The following is a 19,145-nucleotide window of genomic DNA, read 5'->3' on the forward strand; positions in this document are numbered from 1 at the left end:
CCCAGTCAGCAATCAAATCTATTAATTGGATACATTTTGATTTTATATGGATGCAAAAAAAAACACAATATACCATGACTCTGGTAACCAGCCCATGCTTAGCTGCCATTGGCCTGAAGGAAGTGCTGTTCATACAGTCATTCACATCAACCATAAGTAAAATCAAGAGACACTTCAGCTCTTATAGTGCATCATTTTATTATGTTCTCAATAATCATCACAGGACTGGTTTGACATTAACAGGGAATTTGTCTACTTCCAAACAGAACGCCTTCCCTTCGACTTCCACGCTTGACCACAAGAGATGAAGAATGGAAGCAAAGGCGAGGAGCATGAAGACCGTGTGACGTTCCTGGATCTGGTGATAATTCAGTCCTATCAGAGGCAAACAGCAGCAGCTCTGTGATTATGTGGAAGTCATGGGGAGGAGGGATGTACTTTCAATTCACCTGTAGACATTGATAATAATTATACCTAGTTAAAAGTATAATTTACAGAGTATGTACAAGTATTTATCGTTCTTTGCTACCACAAAAAACATACCATCGGTTTCCAAACTGCTCCACACCATACGTTTAAATCACAGTAGGTTTTCACACTCAGCAACGTGTCGCAATGTGCAAAGAGTGAACAGGAGCGCGTCGGAGTGACAAGGCCGGATGACACGGCAGAAATCGTCTACATGTAAACAAGCAACAGAGATGAACCAGATTGTTTTAGTCACACATGCTGATGATAGAAAACAGTAAAAAAAAAAGAAAAAAAGAAAAGAAATGGACAGATCAAAGAAGACGTAGGCATCAACGGCATGCAGCGAAGCATCTCACTCTGAATTTGGATGGGCTGCTGAGATTCACTGTCATTAGCTTAGCCAGAGCCAGCATGACTGACACTGAATAAAGCCGCTCAGCTTTGTGGTTTATGAATCCGTTTCATCATTTTTATACTCAGAACAACGACGGCGTATTACAGATTCCACAGAACATGAGCATCATAAAGTTTGTGTTTCAGTGTTTTCTCCTGTAACGCAGACATACGATATTTTCACCAGGCTTTTTAAATTACATCATTTATTTGTGATGCGAGGCGCCATCTTTGCCACAGCATTAAACTCTTTGTTGCACAGAAGCATATACTTTCAATTACTTTATTATTATTATTATTTTAGCATTTCTAAAAAACCACTGAATGGGAATTATTGGACCAGTGAGGACAACTTGAAGCTTTGATTTTTTGTTTGTTTGTTTACTTGAAATGCAAAGAAAACCATAGATATGCTGGAAAGATCATTTTCAGACATGTGCTTTTAAATAAGACGATTGGTCTGAAATGTGTTTACTGAAAGCTTTAGAGCAAATTAGTTGGTGGAAGGGAAAAAAAGAGAAACTGAGTAGTCTCAATGTAACCCAAGGATTAAGAAGGTGAAAATAGAAGAGTTCCATCTGAAAAACTAAATCAGTGATGTGATTTACAAGTGGGAAAGTTCCTGTGAAGGTTTTACAATCTATAGAAAATGAATGGAGACTTTTTTACCCACACTTCAAAAACACAAAACCTTACCACGTAATTTTGGTCTAGTTTCTAGAACAAACATCTTAGATCACTTTAAATAAGACAAAACTAACTTAGAAGTAATTCTTCAGCAAGAAAAAAAAAGTTCTAGTTCCATTGGCAGATTATTTGGAAAATTTATTTTCATAAGTGAAATAATCTGCCAATGGAACTCGAATGTTTTTGTCAATATTAAGGAAAAATTTACTTGAAACTATTGCTGAAAAGTTACTTGTTAGTTAGTTTAGTCCTATTTCAGGAGTGCAAAGATATTTGCATTATAGACGAAGAAGATTTTGAATTTTTGCAGAACACTTGAAAACTAATGTTCAGACTCTCTCCTTCCAATCTGACTCAGCTTTAAGTAGAAAATGGGCAAAAAAAGTCAGTTTGTCTGTTCAAAGACTGTAGAAACATCCAGAAAAACCAGCCGCTGGACCTGCAGTGAACAGCAGCAACATTTATTCTCCACTTTGGTTGATGCTCCACTTTTTGTATGCCTTTCATACAATCCAAATAAAGCACACCTCTTCTATAATTCTGTTCTAGTTCTTTTATGTATTTAATTAACTGAGATAGTTCTGGGAACACGGTGTTGCTCGCCCAGCGTTTCTTTTGCCCGTCTCAGTGTGGAAGGGGTTCACCCCATCCAAATCCACGTGGATGCCAACTGCACTGAAACACCGGAGGACATGACAGAGAACACAAACAAAACGTTAGGATCCACCGAACAAATAAAATCAGACAAAACAAGTAAAACAACAACAAAAAACTCTTACATAAAAAATGAGACTTCATGTGTTGATATTCGTCACTCTATCCACTGAAAATGCTACAGAGGCATCCAGCAATATGTCTGCTGGGTCGCTGATATAGAACTGCTTTCTGAAGTGAGGAAAGCATACAGGCGCTGGCTGCCACGGTCAGTGACTCGGCGTGGCGTCTTCAAAACGCAAACTTGTAGAACCCTTCGAGGTAGCGGAGCAACACGGAACTCAGATTTTTACTTTTTTTTTTGTTGTTTTGTTTTGTTTTTTAAAACTCGTTTGACTTAAAAAGAAGAAAAGCTGAGCGGTTTACAGCCAGGAGCGAACGACGGCCAACTCCTAACACAACGAACCCCAGCGGATTACCGACATCGTCAACACGGATGGGCATCCAGTGACCGAACACCAGCGCCATACTGGTTCCTAACTACGGCCCCCTCATGTGCAGCGCTACTGAGTTTAACTGAACCCATTTGCTTGGCATTAATTAGAATAGTAACAGCCAATATTATTATTATTTTTTTTACAAAATATAATGCACAATAGATATTGAGTAAATTTTAGTTACTACCTCGATAAATCCTGTCGGTAATTGGCACATTTAGAACTGCTACCAGAGATATATCACAGTGCACTGTGAGCTACTGCTACATTAAATAACCACTGTCTCTGCGACGCCGTTTAGCATTTTCTGTTAAATACATGGAGGTTAAATCTTGTTGCTTTTTATGAATTTGAGACACACAGTGCTACACTGCAAAAACACAAAATCCTACCAAGTCATTTCGATCTAGTTTCTTGTGCAAATATCTTAGTACACTTGAAATAAGGCAAAACTAAATTACAAGTAAATTTTCAGCAGGATAAAGTAGCTAACTTTAAGTCAATAATTCCTTAATATTGATGAAAAAGTACTAATTCCACTGACAGATTATGTCACTTAAAACAATATATTTTTCCCATAAGTGACATAATCTGCCAATGGAACTAGAACTTTTCCATCAATATTACAGATTATTGACTTAGAGCAGTGCTTATCAATTCCAGTCCTCGGGTCCCCCCTGCTCTGCATGTTTTAGATGTGCCTCTATTCCAGAACAGCTGATTCAAATGATTGCATGACCACCAAGCACTGCAGAAGCCTGGTAATCATCAACATATTCAATCCAGGTGTGGCAGAAGGAAAACACCTAAAACATGCAGGGCAGGGAGGCCTGAGGACTGGAGTTGAGAAACACTGACTTAGAGCAAAGCTACTTATCTTGCTGAAAAGTTACGTGTCAGTTTTGTCTTATCTCAAATGCACTAAGTAGCGATTTATCGGTGCCGATTTCCTTCATTTTGGGAGTTCAGTGATCGACCAATTTTTACATGTGAAGCCCATCTTATCCACCGATCTTATCTAGCTTGGCAAAGGTCTAAGAATCAACCACTGTCCTCTTTTGCTCTCCGGTGAGAAAGGTTTTACTGACAGACCAGCCCACCAAGTCATGTATGCATGTTTACAATTAACAATAGTCACCTCACTGTTGCCAACTCCACAACTTTCTTGCCAGAAAACTGCAATCGGTGCACCTCTAGTACCAAGACATTTGCTCTAGAAACTAGACCAAAAAGTCTTGGTAAGATATTTTGTATTTTGAAATGCAGGGGATGAAGGAGGGAAAGTTTTCAGAAACATGACGCCAAACAAAGTCCATGCTCGAGTCTGGAATCATCTGCAGACCAGAGACGCACAGTGTGACGATTTCATCCGGTAAAAGTCTTTACATGGTATGGTTCACCGTGATCCACTCACACCACTGTGCTGATGCCGCTGTGTTTGGGCTTGGTGCTGCTGCTGGGAACCTGAGACGATGGCGTTGGCGTCGGTGGCGGGCCGTGAAGGTGGCCGCCGTGGACAGAGTGGCTGCCGTGGCTGTGCTGTGGGTATGGCGGGTAGGGCGGCTGCTGGCCGTGAGACGGAGGCGCATGGCACTGGTGTGGCGCCTGCTGCAGATGGGGCGGTGGGTGGTAGTGATGGTGGTGGTGGTAAGGCGGGGGATTCTGGGTCACATGGCAGAAGGGGATGGGGTGAGGATGGACAGGAACGGACGAGTCCGACTCCGCTCGAGCCGCATGGTGCAGGTTAGCCGGGTGCGGGGCGTGGGAGACGAGGGTGGGGTGTGGGCTCTGGGGGCCGGGCGACTTCACCCGCCTGGTGCCAAACAGAGACCCGAGCAGGGAAGAGGAGCTGGGCAGGGAGTGTCCGCTGTGACGAGACGCACAGTCTCGACCCGAAGGGGTTCTCCGCCGGATGTGAGGACTGCTAATGATGGAGCCCTGCAACGGAGAAAACAAACGTCATGGAAACACGGGGCAAAAACTTCTTCTTAACCACACAGATGCAGGGAACATGCTGAAAGGACAACTTCCCTAACGCAACTGTGCACCATCTGTTATTGCATCAATGGAAGAGTAGAACTACAACAGTCAGCTTCCACGTATGGGTTTCAAGGTGAGTCTAAGGTCAGCAGAGCAGCATGACGACATGAGTCTGAACTACAGTTAGTCTAGTCATGCAGTGAACAACCAAGCCTAATTCCACAGCCACAGCAGAATGCATGCACAGTGCTGCAAAGAAGCAACGGAAGCTGGACAGCACAGCACACAGAAACAATAAATCTCATAGAATCTGCACACTGAGAGCGAGCAACGCAAAAGGCGGCCGGAGGCAACGTGGCAGCAGCCGCTGCCTACTTACTTCCAGATTGCTGTCTAGTGATCCTGCACTGCTGCGTCTCCCGCGCTTTCCTGCCCAGGATACGGCACATGACAGATAAGACATGCCTGGTTAAAACATGGAGGTGCACACACCCTGTCTGTCCACAGGGGGGCGATGCGGACACATTCTGAGAGCCACACGACTAGCTAAGCAGCTGACTTTGGTCAGGGTGTTTGGGAAGCTAAGGGTCGGGGACAAAACTTATCCAAACTAACGCCAGAACATGGAGTCTGTGTGAGGAAAGTGAGGGTTTGTTTGGGTGGCTACATGGCGAGCTAAGGTTCTACTAGCAGGAGACTCTTGGAGCAACAAATAAGCTCCACTTGGAGAGAAATGAAGGAAGTTTATTCATTTTCAATATCATTTCCAAATAAGACAGAAAAATAAAACACCCCAGGTTAAAATATTGTTAATTATAGCTTTCTCAAAATAGAACTAGCTCTATTTATTTAACTGTTCATCTTTATTTCAGCTTGTAAATGGCAAAACTTGAAAGTGTGTGGTGAGTGTGTATTCACCTTCCTGAGTTAGTACGCTACATAACCTGCTCCCCCTTTAGCTCCAGCTTCAGATCTGTTGGCGTACAGACTGAACATTTCACCAACTGTTCTTTATGAAACTGTCAGGCTCAGTCAGACAGTTTGGAGAACATCCGCTTTTAAATTGTGCTCAGATTCATGGTTGAAACTAGGTTGAGACTTTGACTTGGCCATTCTAACTCACAAATACCTTTTGACCTAAAGCGTCCAATTGCATCTCCAGCGGCGTTCACAGGAAGGATAACCTCTGTCCCACCTGAGAGAAGTTGGTCCCCCCACCTTCTTCAAATTGGACAAAATTGGTGTCAAATGTTTTTGCTGGCTTGTGTAGCAAAAATTGTTGTTTTTACCGCTATCATTTTAAAGATATTAAGAAATGTTTCCAGAGGTCATAAAAGGTCAACCAGCCGCTCCTAAATTCTTCAATTCAGATAGAATTGGAGTCAATCAACTCTCCTATGCTTGTGTAGGAAAACTTTTTGTTTGTGCTGCTTTGGCTTTGAAGATAATAATGAAGGTTTAAAGGTCAAAAGGTCAACCAGCCCCCACATTTACTTGACCAAAATGACCCATGTTGTAGTGGGACACAAGGCGATGTTGTGTTCAAGGTCATGTGTGACACTTGTTATTGGCTACACGTGGCATTTCACGTAGTACGTTTAATTTCTGTCGGCCTGGTGGTTGTCTTGGTGATTGGCTTACCTGAATTTTATCTTGAATAAAAGAGAAAAGGAACGATTTCCTTCCAGTCCACAGTTATCCACTGGTTTATGTCGTAATAAAATGCACTGAAAGTTGTGGTTGTGATTAAAAAAATAAGCAAGCATCCTGAATTGTTTTTTGAAAACTGTATGGGGAACAGGCAACATACTACCTTATTTTTTATTCTCAAAAGCAGGTTTGAGATAAAGCTCAAACCAGCCGTGTCATTTTACTGGCGTCCTCGGGTTTTTGTGCCAATGCTTTTCTGCAGTGGAGCATCTTCTGCTGCTGCTCGCTTTGCATGAATAACTGGAGAACGTTAATCCCTCCTTCTCACTAAGCAGCTTGGATTGATCACAGTGACCTACAAAACGGTGTTCCTCCCTCCTGCTAGCAACACAAGCCTATTAGTGGGCGGCTTCAAGTGAAGAACACCTGGGTGTCTCGGCAATGGCGTCGATTTCCTTCCCTGCTCCTGTACTGGGAATCTGACTATCCAAATCTTCCTTTTCCCAAACGTCAAATGAAACCGGAGTGAAAAGCGTCATGCTGGCATCCAGCTGGACTATTTGCTTTTCTCCAACCAAAAAGTAAAACGAGATGGGAGTCAAGGCACTGATGTAACATTCAGACCTTACCTGCATCAGAGAGATCCCGTAGGGAGCTGCTGAGCGCGCTCCTCTTCAGACCCTCACCGACGGCGTAGCTGTCGTCCAGGCTGGCTCGGCTCAGGTTTCCATTCCCAGTTTCCTTCTTTAACCCAGAACACTGGGACATGCTGGGCCTCACCAAACCCTTCTGCTTCTCCAGCTCAGCTGCGCACCAAGCAAACACGCAACATCTGAGTGTCTGTCGCTTGGGCACCACATATTTAAAAGGAAAGAGAGTATGAAGAGAAAGGACAGTATGAAAGGCTCTGCTTACATTCTATCCGATACTTCTCCATCTCTTGGACTTCAGCAATAGATTCTCGCAAATCGTCGGTAAACTTCTTGCGGTCCTGAGGATTGGGAGCATTGAAATTGATGAGGACCTTGATGTCTGCGCCGGGAATGGCCGAGGTCAGGCGCAGGCCGTTGGGATAATCTGAAAAAAAAGAAAAGAAAAAGAAACAAAAGATCTTCATATCTAGGAGTGCTTCCTATCTGGAGCACTCCTAAATATTATATTTTATATATTTAAACTGATTCATGGAGACAGAGAGGTCACTGTAGCTCAAATAACTGCTGAGTGTCGTCTTTGAATGTCCACAATGTGAACCTTGAAGCAGACGGGCGCCCTGGGTGTCAGCTAAGACCAGGCGTCTCGTCTTAGCTTTAATCCTATAGTTTTTTCTAATGTTTAGCTACTTCATCTTAAAACTAATTTTTGTTAGTTATTGCTGGTGACCCAATGCATTGTGGGATGACTCGTTGGCCGATCCCAACTGCCACATTTGAACCAGTTGAACTAAACTAAATAGCAAAGGCATTTTGCTATTATACGCTATATGGGAATAAGCTCTTTGGTCAAGACTTTTCCAATATCTTTTCCAGAACTGGTCTGAAGTGTTATATTCATCAGTGTGTTTTAGGTGTGGCCTTAAAATACATCCACAGGTTTAACTCCAATTCACTCAGATGAGTCAGGGAACCTATTAGATGTTAGTGAAAGAAAGCTTAAAGGTTTAACCAAATATGTAGAATATAACTTGCCAGGACTAAAGCAATATATCTGATTAATGGTGATTGAAATAGTTGTCAACTAATCATCCTTTTCTATCTGTAAATATGGTCTATGTAACTCCTCAAGTGGCTCAGTTTCAGCTTCACCCAGTTTAAGAAAAGAAAAAAAAGTAAAATAAAATATTCTGTTGACTGTCTTCTTTGCAGAAAGTCAGAATAAAACAGATGAGATCCTGGTCTAGTACCGGAAACACTCTGGTGGGAGAACCCAACCTGAAAACTCAGAACCCTAAATGTGTCCTGACTAAACATGAAACTTATTCAAATAAATAAAGAAAACATACTTACACTGATTCTCAAATAGCAGAACTTGCATGCTGTAGAGCGAGAAGGACTGACGAAAACTGTATGTCACCGAGTTCTTTTTCTTTTGAAATATTTTGGTAACCTAAGAAAAATAAGCAGATATGTCTTGCTGAGACTCTGATAAACGGTAAAACCTTCAGTCTTAGTGTTTGTGGAAGAGCAGTTTGCCACTAGTGGACGTACCACTAGCAAGTCATTAAAGAGGAAGATCTCCCTCTGGTGCAGGCCCAGCTTCTGCTGCTTGTTGGGATCAGGTACTTCGAACAACCTGCAGTAACACACCAGCCTCCGGTGGGGTAGCGACAGCACCTGCACATGATCCGTCATCATCTCAGAGTCAAAGAGGCAATATGATATCTCTCCAGCAGATACACATAGATCATTTGAGAAGTATAATTAGCGAAAGTCGCCCCACTGCTGCCAATTCAGCAACTTTCTCGCTATATGTTTAGTGACATATCGGTAATCGGCCAGAAAACTGCAATCGGTGCAACCCTATTAGTAACTACTGGCATAACAGAAGTATTAATATTGGATATCAATATTAGCATACAGTTAAGACATACAGCCAGAGCCACAAGGAAATGGCTCCGATCAAAGAACATCCATACATTGGACTGACATGCGGTCAACTTAGGTGGAACCTAACGCTCAAACTTCAAGTCAAAAGACTTGAAGACCAATTCCACAGATGATCTCCATCAAATCTGAAGCCAAAAGCTTTAAATACATTTACTAAGAACAATGGGCAAAAAAATTCAGCCTGCAAAACTTCAAAGATGGTGGAGACATTTACAAAAAAAAGTGGTTGTAAAAATCATTGAGCCAGACATTTTGCATATTGAAATGTTTTTCATATTTTTCATTTCATTCATTCCCACTCACAGTGTTGCACAACTGTTTTTTTTGGACTTTTATATAACATTCTAGTAAAATACACTGAAAGTTTTTTGTGTAACAGGGGCAGGATGAGTCAAAGTTCAAGGGGCATGAATGCTAACATGAGAATGCTACATATCAACACATAGAAATAATACTTACACAGCCAAGACCTTGGTGTAAAGACCCAATCTGCAATTACAATGAAAACACATTTTGAGGTTATTGAACGCGTGGAAACTTTTGCAATAGGAAAACAATACAAGTTGACATCAGATCAGATTTACAAATCTTAGCAAACATCCTGGAATATTTTTCAGGGTTTTTTTTAGTTTTTTTTTTTCATAATAAAGACATTGTTATGGCCTTTTTGCAGTTCTGGCCCTGACAAATTCTAAAATAAATAAATTAATTAATTAAATCAACCAAAGTGGGCCAGGACATTTGTCACTGTTCCTATTTACACTTTACAGTCAAGTTTAAATGCATATTTCAGTATGCCGGCATGAAGGGCTCTTCAAAACTGATGTCTAACATTATAAAGACAATGGCTTCACATAAAGAATGAAAACAACCTTACCGGTTTTTTCCCAACAATCAGTTTTTCCACTTTCTGAACCTGGGACACGTGATCTTCATTAGTCCTGAGCTCTCGCTTTCGAATCCGCTCGTATATCCCCACCAGCATCTCTCGGGGTATGTCCTCCCCGTCGTCAACACCTTTCAGAAAATGAGGAAGAGGTATTGAGAGAGGAAGAGTTAGTTTCATTTTAATGGATTTATGACTGCAAATGAACTGCTGATTTTAGATTAATCTTGCTTTTCGCATTTTTAGCTAGCTTATTTATTCTTAGCTAGCTTATTTGTTTTTAGCTAGCTTATTTGTTTTTAGCTGGTTTATTCATTTTTAGCTAGCTTCACTGCACAGTCACATTTAGCTTGCAGAAAGAGCCCAAAGCCGTAAAATAAACAAAAGTAAACTGACCAGTTAGATTTAGGTTTAGCTGATTTTGAATAATACCCTCAGTTTAATGGGATTTTATGAGATAAGACGATACAAATTAGTGCGTAAGAGTGAAGTGGGGACTTTTAGTTTTGGGTTTTAATGTGACAAAAGGCACCTGACAAGTTAGGAGTTAAGTTTATAGTGAGTTGAATGTTGAAGCAGAGTTGTGACAGTGAGCTGGAAGCTGTGAGTGGAAGGAAGACAAAGCACCTCGAAGGTTTTTAACAAAGTCTTCCAGTTTCATCTTCCTCTCAGGCTTCACATTGGGGCTGTACATGTCGGTGTTGAGGAGGATGATGGCGAAAGCGAGGATGAAGATGGTGTCTGGGTTCCTGAACTGTCTCACCACACCGGGGTTGCAAATGCAATAGCGCTGGCTAGATATCAGAGACACAAACACACACACAGAAAGCCAAAAGGTATTTAGATGGCATCATTTGTTGTTCTGTTATCAAGAAACCACAGATATGTCACATGCATCCCAACGTATGTAAGCATGAATGAAAGAAAAATAGACTGTTTGAAAGAGCGAGACACAGTCAAACTTGATGTCCCAACAATGTTGAGTTAGTTGTTCTGCTGTCAGACTAAATCTGATGATGTTGGGATTCTAAAAACACTTTGTATTATGTAATTCTGCTTTTATTCACATGTAACAGTTTTTCAGCTGCTTTGCCAAGAATCCCATTTGAACTGGAGCCCATTTCTGTTAATGACAGAAAAACCCACAACGGTCAAATAACTCGAAACTGACAAAAGTAACAAATAAACTTACTGAAAATAACACATTGCTTTTGAAATGTGGCTCAGAAGAATTATTTTATTATTCATGTGTATCCATGGTGTCATGATGCAAACCATCATGACTTTAAACTTTAAACTAATTACCATAGTAAAAGCTGATAGTCCTATTGCTTCCAAAAGACCAAAGACAAAATGTCACAAAGTTTGATTAGTTCATTTTATGTGCTAAACTGTAACAAGAACGTTCAAAAATTACCAAGGTCAGAATTGCTAGACTTATTGTGATTCTTCTAATATTTGTGACATATGTGATTAAAACATGTCTTTGGGGGTTTCTCTAATGGGATATTCAAAATTTCTGAGACACTTAATTATTATTATTAGTTTTTTTGTCTGTAAGCCACTAAAATTTGACCAAAAATTTAATTATTTCGATGAATCTCTATAAAATCATTGTTTCACTTTCTTAGATGACTGGCAAGAAATATACAACTTTTATACAAGATTCTAATTTTTTGAGCTGTATAGCAAATGACACCCAAAAGCAGCTCTTAAGAATATTTTTCTTTAACAATGACTTGCCACAATTGAAAAAGAAATCTGAAATCTGAGGTACGTTAGCCTTACCCTTGGAGAATTTGAGTTAAAATACAAAACTAACATTCAAGAGTGTTTTCTGCACTACAGAAATGGGGCTGAAATCTGGTTTGCTAGTATGTCCATATTTCATAATAACTCTACTGGAATATCGCTGTGAGCTTTTAAACATCGTGGAATCCCTTACCGTAGTCTTGCTGAGCTGATCATAGAAATGAATCCGTGTCTCACAGATGTTTCTCACCTGTACGCCTCGATCAGCCGCTCGACCTTCTGTGCCTCTCCCTGAACTCTGATGTGCGCCTGGAATTTCCGGAGCCCTTCATCCAGCTCCAGGCCTGAGAAGTCCATTTCATCCACCACACAACTGGAAAAAAAGGCACACAGATGAATGAAAGAATCAATAATGGAATTATCTTAAAGGTTTTTTTTTGTTTGTTTTTAAATGAACCAAATAATTGACTGGTGACCAGATTCAGATGCTTTTACACATGATGGTAATGATTAGTGATCACAAACTAAATATCACATTTTTCTATCACATTCGTTGTGCAACAAGGAACAACTTAAAACTAAAACTCAATATGTGCAGTTAGTTACCTGCAGTTGATCACTTTAAAGTGCAAAGCGAGCGCCGAAGTCTGTGCTCATTTTTAAACTTTTACCAATCTTGCACAGACAAAACACAAAATACTTCCAATTTACCACAATGTGTCTGTGCAAATGGCAAATGAATTCTATTCTATTCCACTCTGAATTGATGACTCCGACTCTCTAACTCAGACCTCACAAGTAAAGGTGGGACAGTATTCTCTGAATGACTTCTATATGTGTCAAACTGTTTTCTGTCCTCCATTGATTCGGCTGTGATAGAAGTGCTGTGTGTCAAGCAGGATTCATAGGAAGCATTCTGAAGCATCCTGTCCAAGTAGCACTTTAACGCAAAAGATCTCCAACTGAAGATCTTCTGCTTCTTCCTGAAAAGAAGCTGTGCATTTATCAGAGCATCATACCATTTTCTTGAGTACATTCTATTCCTGGTTATTTCACTTAAGTCCCAACCACATCTGGCATTAGAATGATGATCTGAGTTCATGCTCATGGAGGAAAACACACAGTTCTTTTGAGTTCAATCAAAAGCATCCAGAGCAACAGAAGGGGGGGAAAATGAATCACTCACTCAAGAACATCTCGGTTGAATTGTTTCTGTCGGTTGCCAAGGAATTCGCCAATCATCTGCCGACTCAAGCCTTTCCTCTGCAGGAGGAAGTGGGCAACACCCACCGGAGTGTCCGGGACGTAGCTTCTTTCAATCAGATACTGGATCCCCTTTTCTGGCTTCCTAGAGACACCGGAAAGAGAAAAAATATCAAGAGAGAGAGAGAGAGAGAGAGACACACACACACACACACTAAAAAAAGGGAGTGAGAATACAATCCAAATCTGTGATTATCCCAGTGCTCTCAAAGAAAAGTGCGTCAACAGAGGAACAGGATTTGGAGAGCTACGGAATGGGATGAGGAGTGATTTTCTGATTGTGGTGCTGCTCCCACATGATTACAAGGAACTTAAAAACTGACTCGGAAAGACACCAAATCCGCAATCATCTGTGATTAAGCAAAATCACCCTGGCCCGAGTGAACCCCTGGACGTGAAGTGGAGCAGAATGAGAACTCAGCACAAACCGAGCACGGATATAAATGCGGCTTATTCAGCCTCACTGCATATTCAATGGTCTTTTTACCACAAATGTAACAAACCGGAACAAATCCAGTCGGTCGTGACTTTTTATGCGGCCATCTAGACTCTGGAGACACCTAAACAAATGCTTTGAGGAAACAGTTATGTTGCTAAATATTATTTTATCAATCAAATCAAAGCAGCTTTTATCTGTATGCTGCCGAGTTACATTAATGTGAAAAGATGTTCAATATTATCTAACTATAAGAAGTGCTAATCAAACGCAGGCATGGCTCAATTGGTGACAGGTTATAGCAATATGCTAATACATCCAATACATTTATAAAAACATTATACCGAAGCAATATAATGCGCTCTATATTCCAAACACTTGCATTCTACTTCTCAATTTGCTCCAATTAAAGTTGGTTCCAAATGGGGCATACTGTGAAAACTGGCAACACAGTCACTGATTACAACATCGCACTGCCACACCCAGACAGCAGAGGGCGACACAGCAACGGGGATTCTACAAGCTAAGCTGGTTCCGTATATTCAGACCGCAAAATGGAGCGATTTATAATCAAACAAAAACAGAAAACAGATGTGAGACATAGCGAGGATCAGAAATTTGAAGAGGTAAACAAAAATCCACATGAAGATGTTGGAGAGGGTTAGTGGCAGGTGTTTTGAGGAAAAAGACAAAGACAGCATACTGGGGCCATTGTAGATAGAAAGAAAGGAGTATATTTCTGCCAAAAGCTCTGATTTTTTGAAATTGTCTAGAAAACACAAGGAAATTTCTGAACTCTAAAATTTAACAATTTGCTGTAAAAAAAAAATTCTAGAAAAATCTTGGAAATTTCTGAGTTGGAAAAGTTTTGTTTACAATACGTTTGGGCCTGGCAGGCTTAACCGAAGGTATCTTGGTGTATTATTTGTGCAGAACCTTCTTATTTTCCAGCACACACAAATGTAGGTACTGAACAAAATGGAGGTCAATTTGACTTGTGAAGGACACCATGAAGAGGCAAGGGTTGTGATTAAAGTGAGTCACATTCACAGTTATTTTATGAGGAATCAGGATAGTTGTTTTTGTTTGTCTGTTTTCTTATTTAGAATACCTTAAAAAAACAGGACATCTTTTATTATTTTACTATAGTTGTGTGCACCGAGTTGCTCTAATGTCTCATATTTTTGAGTTCTGTTATGCTTAAAGGTTTTAGTGGGGTGCACATACTTGTTGAAGAGATTTAGGCCAATGCGGTAGTGTCTCTTGCGAATGATGTCGTTGCTGAACGCTGGTGAGTCCCAGCTATTCCGAGTCTCCTTGTGGTACGTCTGTTTGCTGAGTGTCTGCTCCCTCAGGCTGTCTCTGGATGAGGACTCGGAGCTGCAGTTGATGGTGTCGTTGGAGTTTGATGTGCTGTTGATGCTGTCGTTGTCCCCATCGGAGAAATCAGACTCTGATTTGCTCTGGCGGTTGGGTGTACCATTGATAGCCAGGTGGGCTTCCAGCTGCCGGGCACAGTGACGGGAAGGGTCCTCTTCCCGGGAAGGTCCCCGAGGTGGCAGGCCATGGCCGATGTGTTTGGGGCTGCTCTGTTGGTTGCTGGGGCTCCTGTCATAAGCGCTCTGTCTCTTTAATGAGCTGCGGTCAGACCGGTCGCTCAGTTCCACCGAGCTGTCGCTGGGGGGCTCTATAGTCAGTAGGGGTAGGTGGTCCACTCGCAGACGCTGCTCCTGGCATTCTAAGGAAGGCGTGCTGCGACAGCTGGTATCCGTGTCCCCCTTTTCATCTTTGTGAGCAAGCGACCAATAGTCTTGGGAGGAGTTCAGGGAACGCTGGCGCAGGTCTGACTCTGTGCTGGAGGGCCGATCTACAGACTGAGAGAGAGGCAAGGGGGGCGATAGTTCTTCTTCATCAATGTAAAGGGTCACATCACTATAAGATGCAGTCATCTCATCTAGCTTGCGGTGATCTGAAGCGCTGTGGGAGGATTCTAACTGGTGGCTGAGCTCTCTGTCCGTATCAGGGTGGCCTCTTCCTTGCTCTAAAGTACTGTCTTCCCCGTGTAGACTGCGACAGTTCAGAGCGTCATCGATGGACTCGGCCAGAGATTTGACCTGCCTGGAGAAGGCATCTTCCAGTTCTGTGACGGCATATGTGAGGTCACTCTGTGTGCTTGGTATCTTCATTTGTACACCTCTCTCCCTGCCGTGTTCCGACTGCACCAGCGCACCCATTTTGGCGCCTTCGTCAGATAGAGAGACATGCTTTCCCTCGAAGTAAGAGCTGTGGACTTTTTCAGGTCCTTCAAAGGAAAGCTGCATTCTCATGTTGGACAGAACAATCCGTCTGGACATACGGTTTTCAGACATAGAACTTCGGAGACGCTCAAAGTTCTTATTCATTTGGTACTGGCGGAAGGCTGTTTGGATGGTACGTGCGGCATGCCGGGTTATGAAACGCCCGCCATATTTGCGTTCTAGCATCTCCACCTGCAAACAGAAAAAGAAGGATGGTCAGTAAGCTGTAGTCTCACTCTACTGGCAATTTTAGTCAACTGTGAGTAAGCAGCAAATGTGGGACTGAGTAACTGTATTGAAAGTCACAAGTAGGTCTTCAAACATTTCCACCAAAACCTCAAGTAAAGTCCCAAGTAAAGGCATAAAAGTTCAAAGCTGAGTCAAATCAGAGTCCAGTGTTTTTAAAAGTTATGGCATTGGGATTTTTGTGTTGGAGACGTAAACAGATGTGTCCATGTTTACCAAGGGTAAGAAAGGAAGTAGTTCTTGAGTTGGCCCAATGTGTTGACAGAGTATATACAAACTTCTCATAAACTGGCTGAAAGCATTAAGCTGTAAAAGTAACCTTCATCTCAAAAACATGCACCTTCTGGTGGCTGGTTGTTGCTCTGGACTTTATTTAGGAGGATTACTGGAAGAGGAACCGATGAATCGTTTTGCTTCCAGCTCAAAATTATATATTTTTGGTTCCAGCTCAAAATATACAAAAATTATATGCTTGTATATCACATATAATGCCAATAAAATACAATGATGACTGTGATTACAACGGGACAAAATGGGGAAAAGTTCGGGGGAAGTCAATAGTTTCACTCAGTCAGTCTAACAATGGCGGTGATTTTAAAATGTCTAGTAAAGTTTGACCTATTTACATGTTAAACACAAAATCAAATGGCACAATGAAGAGTCAGTGATGTAATAGTCCTAACTAGAAGAACTGAACATTTAAATCAATAACTGGAGACACAAGAAGAAAATCAAGTATGAGGGGCAGCAGAAAATGAAATGACTGCAGTCACAGGAGGCCTGCAGAGTCTTGCTCAGCTCTTTCTATCTTTCCTCATTTAAGGCATTGCTGACCAGGTCAACAGGGCCCACATTGATGACTTGTGAGCAAACAGAGAGATTTAAGGATAAAATGAAAAGATTGGGTGATGGACATTTAAAGTGGAGCTCAGGGTCTTTATTTTCACACAAGAACAAACTTTTAAGCAAACATGACAAGTGGACAAGACGGGTACCTATTTCAGTACATCATCAGCCACGGTAGGTTATGAACAGATTGTTCCCTCCCTCCCACCTGTTTGTCCTGGAGGTCTGACGAGAGCTCGTAGCTCTCCGACATTGAGCGAGAGCGCTTGATGGCCTCTTCCTCTGCATGCTTGCGGAGGATGGACTGGGAGTGCTGGAGCTTGGGTCGGCGGGGTCGCACGTGGCTCGGCAGAAAGATGTGTCCGTAGAGCTGGCTGTCTAGGTAGTCCAGGCCAGGTCTGCCGCCGTGGGTCACCGGCTTGCAACCATAGATGATGCAGGGATCCACAGATACGCTCACGTCACTGCCAGGGGGCTCACCTTCCACACTGCGAGCCACAAACACATTCGGATCAGACAGGTCCCTGGCCGAGACTGCTCACTGTGCCAATGAGGAACACATGACTGATGGAGAAGAGAACTTTGGCACTATAAATTCATGCAAGTGTATGAATTCATGATCATCTTACGCTCTCCTTGGAGGCAGTCCTAAATGACCAGGCAGCTGAAGTTCTAGTCTTCATTAGAATAAAACCAAAGAAATGTCAACAAACACTCAAATTATTGCAGTGTTATCGTCAATCAAAACCAAAGTGACTCGAGTGTATGTCGTCACATCCTGAATCCTAACATCCACACACATCCTGGACTCTCACGGCAGATAATTAGGTAAGCAGCAGCAATCTAGAGCAGAATGTAAAAAGCTAAATACTTGTGAAATATCATATTTCACCTTCCTTCATTCCTTACGCTGCTGTGATTAAGTGAGGTTATAGTATCTTCAGGTAGGTTAAATGTTTGTGGGGAAAAAAAAAATCAGGAGACCCATCCAACTCAGTCTGTTTAGCTTTATTCACAACAAGTTGTCCCTTACAGAGTCAATAAATAGTTCTCAAAAGTTTAAACCGGAAGTGATCTGCGCCATCTTAGTAGGCAAAGGCATAGATCAGGGGTCCCCAAACTTTTTCCTGTGAGGACCACATAACTTTTTCCTTCTCTGGTGGGGGGCCGGAGACAGTAACAGAAAAAGTGTGACGATTGTAGGAGTGCCTAAATGTAAAAATGTATTGTTTTCCAGAAAGCACAATCAAATAACATTCCCTGGGTTCTTCACAGAACAAAAGTCAGGAAATAAATAATAATAACACTATTAATTAAATAAATAATAACCAAATAACCCTCTCTTGGTTCTTCACAGAAAAAAATCCAGGAAGGATTATAGTTTGAATTTTCCGAACTATGAGCAGCACCGGATTATAAACCACAACCCCAAAGTTTAAAAAAAAAAAAAAAAAAACAGTAAACATACACATATAAGCCGCAGATATCTCTTCCGCTCCAGGTTTTTCACAGCGATGCAGCAGCAACAGAGAGGGGCGGACAGCCAAAATTTGAGTAATAACAGGTTAATTGAATATCACATTTTTTATGGTTGAAAAAGAAAAAGTTGCCAAGATTAAATTTAACTGAACTGATTACGGTAGTTTCCGAACGGTAACTGTAACAGTAAAAGTGCTGATCCTTCGTGTTGCTACTAGCATGTGCTAAATGAAAACGGGCGCCTTCTTCTTAGATTTCAACAGCAGCTTGCATCCATTATTGTTGCACTACTGCCATCTACTGGATCCTAATTCTCATAATGATCCCGGTATTATTTGAAAAAAAAAAAAAGGAAAAATCTTATTTTCCCCCTCAATGCTATTGAACTGATCAACAACATTCTCAAATTTCAATTCCCTATTAAAATCTAATTCCGTTTTAATGGGCGCTTTCTTCTTTTATTTCCAATTTTGACTTCCAATGATTCACTTCCTGCTAAAGAGCCCCCTGGTGGTTGAAGAAAAATCCACACATAAGTGGCTTATAGTCTGGAAAATACGGTATATGAAAAAAAAATCTGAATGCTCTCTGGTATTGTTCAGGGGGCCGGACCAAATGTGGAGATCCGCGGGCCGTAGTTTGGGGACCACTGCTCTTGATCAATGTGCGAGAGAAAGATACATGAACAAAATGGCTGCTGTTGGGATCGACCCATATGTGATGGAGAATGGAAACATGTCAGATGATATGAACGAGCCGCCTCCGATCGAGAATGACACAGTTTTAAGCGCTTCTAAAATGGCAAAAACTGACCAAAGTGCTGAACAATCATAACATAAAAACATCAAAATCAATCATATTTATTTAAAATTTGTAATACACAACTTGACAATTAGAAGGACCTCTCTCACACTCGCTCAAAAGCCAATGAAAAGAGATGGGATTTCAAGAACTACAGGAGATCTTTTCCTGCCAACAGTCACCGCCATCTACAATAACTCTTTG

At 41.5% G+C, this 19,145-nt stretch overlaps 1 protein-coding gene across 7 annotated transcripts in view; it reads right to left on the reverse strand.

The window, feature by feature from the left end:
* Positions 1–179: 179 nt before the first annotated feature.
* Positions 180–19,145, reverse strand: part of iqsec1b (IQ motif and Sec7 domain ArfGEF 1b) — a 74,760-nt gene continuing 55,794 nt past the window's right edge. For 5 of the 7 annotated variants that reach the window (XM_017304890.1, XM_017304891.1, XM_017304892.1 and 2 more), the window contains 13 exons: positions 16,870–17,149; positions 14,500–15,761; positions 12,760–12,921; positions 11,824–11,946; positions 10,449–10,615; positions 9,813–9,952; positions 9,395–9,424; positions 8,537–8,662; positions 8,336–8,435; positions 7,248–7,409; positions 6,962–7,138; positions 5,062–5,111; positions 3,936–4,640 (listed from right to left, as the gene is read on the reverse strand). In XM_017304890.1, coding sequence (XP_017160379.1) covers positions 4,113–4,640; positions 5,062–5,111; positions 6,962–7,138; positions 7,248–7,409; positions 8,336–8,435; positions 8,537–8,662; positions 9,395–9,424; positions 9,813–9,952; positions 10,449–10,615; positions 11,824–11,946; positions 12,760–12,921; positions 14,500–15,761; positions 16,870–17,149 — 3,307 coding nt within the window. In that variant the 3' untranslated portion in view covers positions 3,936–4,112. Of the gene's footprint in view, positions 679–3,935; positions 4,641–5,061; positions 5,112–6,961; positions 7,139–7,247; positions 7,410–8,335; positions 8,436–8,536; positions 8,663–9,394; positions 9,425–9,812; positions 9,953–10,448; positions 10,616–11,823; positions 11,947–12,759; positions 12,922–14,499; positions 15,762–16,869; positions 17,150–19,145 lie in introns of those variants that run through there. The other 2 variants (XM_008410363.2, XM_008410367.2) reach the window with 2 other exon arrangements.

The sequence above is a fragment of the Poecilia reticulata genome, linkage group LG5, assembly GCF_000633615.1.
Source record: "Poecilia reticulata strain Guanapo linkage group LG5, Guppy_female_1.0+MT, whole genome shotgun sequence".
In the NCBI taxonomy this organism is placed as follows: Eukaryota; Metazoa; Chordata; class Actinopteri; order Cyprinodontiformes; family Poeciliidae; genus Poecilia; species Poecilia reticulata.